Raw genomic sequence first — 4584 nt, forward strand, 5'->3', positions numbered from 1 at the left:
TTTTATTATTTAAAAAAATATTTTTATTGATTTCAGAGAAGAAGCAAGAGGGAGAGATAGAAACATCAGTGATGGGAGAGAACCATGGATCCGCTGCCTCTGGAATGCCCCACACTGTGGATCAAGCCCACAACCCAGGCCTGTGCCCTTGACTGGAACCGAACTGGGAGCCTTCAGTCTGCAGGCCGACGTTCTATCCACTGAGCCACACCGGCTGGGGCAGGTCTGCAATCCATTTTGAGTTCATCATCGAGGAAGGTGTAAGGCCTGTTTCCTCGGTATTTTTTGGAACCGTGCTGCGGCACATTTGTGGGGAGGCTGCCTTTATCCCCTGTGCGTCTTTGGGGGGTCGTTCTCTGGCCTCTCTCTTCTGTTCCTTTGGTGTGTGGTTCTTCTACCAACGCCACACGGCTGTCACCGCACCGTCAGCCGGGGAGCGGGCAGTGCCAACCTATCCTCCGACCTCGTTCTTTCCCTTCATGTTGTGTTGGTGCCAGCTGGGCACTGACTTTTTTATATAACTTCGTAAGTTATATAAACATCTAATCACTGGATTGTATACTTGGAACTAATACAATATTGTACATCAACTGTAATAGAAAAGCTATTTTAAAAATTAAGCTTTTTTTGCCCTGGCTGGGCTGGCTCAGTGGATGGAGCTTCAGCTGCAGACCGAAGGTCCTGGTTCAATTCCAGTCGAGGGCGTGTACCTCGGCTGCAGGCTGGACCCCCTGACCTCGGTCGGGGTCGGGTGCATATGGGAGGCTGTCAATATGTCTCTCTCACATTGATGTTTAAAAAAAAAAAATTAAGGTGTTTGAGCACAGGCCCTCTCCCCTCCAAATGGGCGGATGGGAATTTCATGGGAACATGAGGGGCCCCTGGGGCCCAGATTAAAACTATTCTGGGTGTGGGGGCTGCTTTGGATGAGCTGAGCCTGGGCATCTGAGTCCTCCCCAACGTGTGGGCACCGCTCAGCCCCCGCAGGCCCGGACAGAGCCAAGAGGCCGAGTGGGAGGGGCCGCTGCCCACCTGATGGCCGAGCTGGAGGCGGTCTTCTCGGCCCCTGGGTGCGCGGCCTGCGCCCTCCCGCTTCTGGGCCTCCACATCCTGTGCACAGACTCCTCGGGGGAATCCACGTCCACAGATCCGTGTGTGTGCCTGGGCTCCTGTGGGGTCTGGTCCTCGCAGAGCCCGGCTGACGAGCCGCCACAGGGACGCTCACCCCTGCCTGCGGCCGGCCTCCCACAAGCAAGCACTCACCACCTTCCCGCCAAACCGGCACCACCCCCGGGGCCCCTTTACAGGACTCTGCTCCTAGGTGCAGCATGGAGCCGCGGGCGAAGGCCTGGACCCGGGATCCAGACCAGGGCGTGCAGCCTGGTTGCCCACGGCCACCTTAGGCTCTTACAAAGATTGTCGATGATAAGCTCCCAGCCTGAGAGAGACCGTTGTTTCCTTTGCTTTTATTACAAGCATATAATATTAATTGGCAAAACACTGAATACAAGCTTCACCGTCATAAAATCAAAACATTTAAGCAATATTCCAAAAAAGATTTTAGACAAAACTAGCCACCAATAGTACAAAAGTTACACACCAACACAAAGCATAAAAATGTAAACTTTCAAATTAAACAAAAATATGCATCCGCATTGCCATCCCATAACCCATGGCAGCCGTGTCGCTGCAGATGGCAGGCTCCGCCCGAACCCGCACCGACTGGGAGAACGTGGTTTTCTTACACCCAACAAGCCGTGGGGACACCCTGATGTGGGGTGTGGCCCTCCCTGCCCGGCAGGCGCCTCGCGGGAAGGTGCAGCCTGAACCCGTTCTCATCTGCGCATCCCAGTGCCCTCCGTGCGCTGCGAACCGAGGCAGACACGCACTTTATGGGCTGAGGGCACAGGTGACCTGTGGGTGCACATGGGCTCCTGAGGAAAGAGAAACGGACTGTTGTCTGCACTGGCGTGATTTCCCGTTTTGAGGGCACATCCAATAGTGACACACATCACAGAAACCCGCTGGCTTGCTCCTAGAACGTTCAACCCGATGACACTTCGAATCAGCGGCACAGCCGTGTGCTGAGGCGCCAGACGGTGGTCAGGACTCCTAACAGGGACGCCCGAGGGCTCGGGGCCTGGGACTGCACCCCACATCTGGGCCGCTGGGTGGTGGGGGTGGTGTGCCAGGGCCTGAGCACGCGGGGTCCGGGTGCGAGGCCCCACGCACGCGGCTGCCTGCCTGCCGGGCACCTGTTGGTAACGTTGCTGACAGGCTGTGCGTCACCGAGAACAGCATTCTCATCACAACAACGAAAAAGGAAACCCAAGTAGCTCCGTGTGCAGGTTGGGAACCCACGTACATTCCCGCCCAGTCGCCGTCGGGCAGCACGTGTGGAGCCTATTGCACAAAAGCATAAACGCATAACGACGCTCCTCACCCGCACAAACGGAAACAGGGCGACACCCCGAAAGGAAGGAAGAAGCTTGCAGAACATCCCTTTCACCTTATATGCCTGTAAACAAAGCGGCACGAACCAGATGGCTGATGGGAAAATAGGATAGAACGCTTAAAATAGAATAAATAATTTTATAAAGTTAAGTTTTCTTTTCCAACCCCCCAAATCTTAAATTCCATATTATATATTCTATCTGAATTTTCTGTTTTCGTGAAAACCGCACGGTGAGTCCCACGGCTGCTGAGGGCGCAGGCGCTGAGCGGCCGTCCCAGCCGCGCACACGGGAGGGAGACGCCCGGGAACTCCGCCTGGGAAACCCCGCGGCCTGCCCCTCCGACCCGACTCTCACGCAGGAGAAAGTGCATCAGCCTCCCCAGCCGAGTCCACGGGCTGCGGTCCGACCAGGCAGGTCCCGCCGTCTGCGTGAACAGTCTCACGAGGAAATCGTAGAAAAATAGGCTCTGCTGCTGCTGGGGCTCCCCAGGTCCCGCGGCCAGAAGAGCGGCCGAGCCAGCGGTGTGGACCCGCCGGCCCCCCGGCACCTCTCAGCGCATCTCAAGGTATCAGCTTAGCACCATAGCAAATTCAAGTGGTCGCACAGAGAGCTACAGGTCACGATGTGCATCGGGCGGCTGCAGACAGTCGGCCCGGTCTGAGCGGGAACCATGTGTTTGAAGGTGACACTCACGCCGTTCACCCCTCTTCACCCCACGGGAACCCCACCCCCTATGCCCGGAGACCGCACTGGGGTCCTGGGTCCGACAGATGCGCCAGCGGCAATGTGCGTTTTGAGGTAGACAGGTCATAGTTGCTCACACACATCCACTCGCCAGGCCTCGGAGAGCAACGGAGAACCGCGGGGATGAACAGGACGGGGTCACGGTGGAAACAGAGCGATTCGACCAATCCCTAACACGTTTGGTGGTTTTAAAGGCCTTACATTAAAATTGCTTGGACTGAATTAATGTGAGATTTTTCTCTACGCTTATGGCTCATCAGTAGCTGCCTCTGACCCTGTGTACGTGCAACAGGAAGCAGCCCCTGAGGCCACGGGTCTGTAGCCAATTTGAGAAAATTCTAGTCCCTAAAGTGAGAACTTCATGGAAAACCCAGCACAGAGGCAAGGTGGGCGTAGGGCGGGAGCACAGGCCTCGGGCAGGGGCGGTGGGAGGGGCCGGGGGACGTAGGAGTGACCAGAGCGCCAGGACACACTGACCACAGGAACGGGCCTTTCTCCCCGAGCTCGCCGTCACGCCTTCCAAGGGACTATCTTAAAGGAACACGTTTGTGTGCTGGCGAATGTTTTTTCTCTAATTCCACGAAAATATGAACGTTTGGGTGAGAAAGCGAGTGTCCCTGGGGCTGGGTTAGGTTGCTGTCCCCACGCCCGGCCCGGGTGCTCGGTGAGAACCTCCGGGACCGGCAGAGAGGGGGGCGGGCCCCCTGCAGGGGACGACGGGGCTGGGACTCCCTGCGGCCACCAGCTCCCTCTCAGCAGGAGGGAGCGCGCTCTGACGATGGGGCCGCGTTTAGTGACCAAAGCGACTTTACCGAGACGGCTGTGCACGCACAGGGCTGCCTCCGGTCACGACAGGGACATCACACACCGCGGGAACCGCACTGAGTGGCAGCCTCTTTTGTTTTGCTCTTAAAGTGAATTCTTGTCGATCTCCCGGGAGCTAGAGGCAACATAAAGTCATCATCCACCAGGAAAACGCGTTTTCAACAGCTTAGTGAGGACCCATGAGCACACGTGTTTTTGTCACGAACCCTAATTCATAAACTAAACGGAAACGACTGAGATTTTGGAGACCTGGGAGGCCGGGGAGGCCGCGGGTCCGTGAAGCTGAGGGTCGTGAGGGCCGGCGGCCGCGTGAGCCTGTGAAGTGTGTCGCCACCTGTCACCGAGCTGCTGGTAGTGTCTTGTCGAGTGTGAACTCTCATACAAAAGTGATAAATATTCTCTGTGCAGAAGTCTGGTCCCGGGCCTCGGGTCCGCGCCCGTGCTCCGTGCCCGGGCCGTCTGCACGTCACAGCAGGTCCATCTTGGGTCTGTAGTGCAGCAGGAGGGGCGCCTTCTGTAAGACAGGCCGCGGGGCCACGCACGGCTTAGCTGGGCCAGA

At 57.0% G+C, this 4584-nt stretch overlaps 1 protein-coding gene across 1 annotated transcript in view; it reads right to left on the bottom strand.

Annotated features, from left to right (window-relative positions):
* Nucleotides 1-1446: 1446 nt before the first annotated feature.
* PCGF3 (polycomb group ring finger 3) overlaps nucleotides 1447-4584 on the bottom strand; it is a 22974-nt gene continuing 19836 nt past the window's right edge. Inside the window, exon 12 of the mRNA XM_005886448.2 lies at nucleotides 1447-4539. Within this exon, the coding sequence (XP_005886510.1) occupies nucleotides 4492-4539 (48 nt within the window). The 3' untranslated portion in view covers nucleotides 1447-4491. The remainder of the gene's footprint in view (nucleotides 4540-4584) is intronic.

This window comes from Myotis brandtii, unplaced genomic scaffold (genome assembly GCF_000412655.1).
Source record: "Myotis brandtii unplaced genomic scaffold, ASM41265v1 scaffold986, whole genome shotgun sequence".
Taxonomy (NCBI): domain Eukaryota; kingdom Metazoa; phylum Chordata; class Mammalia; order Chiroptera; family Vespertilionidae; genus Myotis; species Myotis brandtii.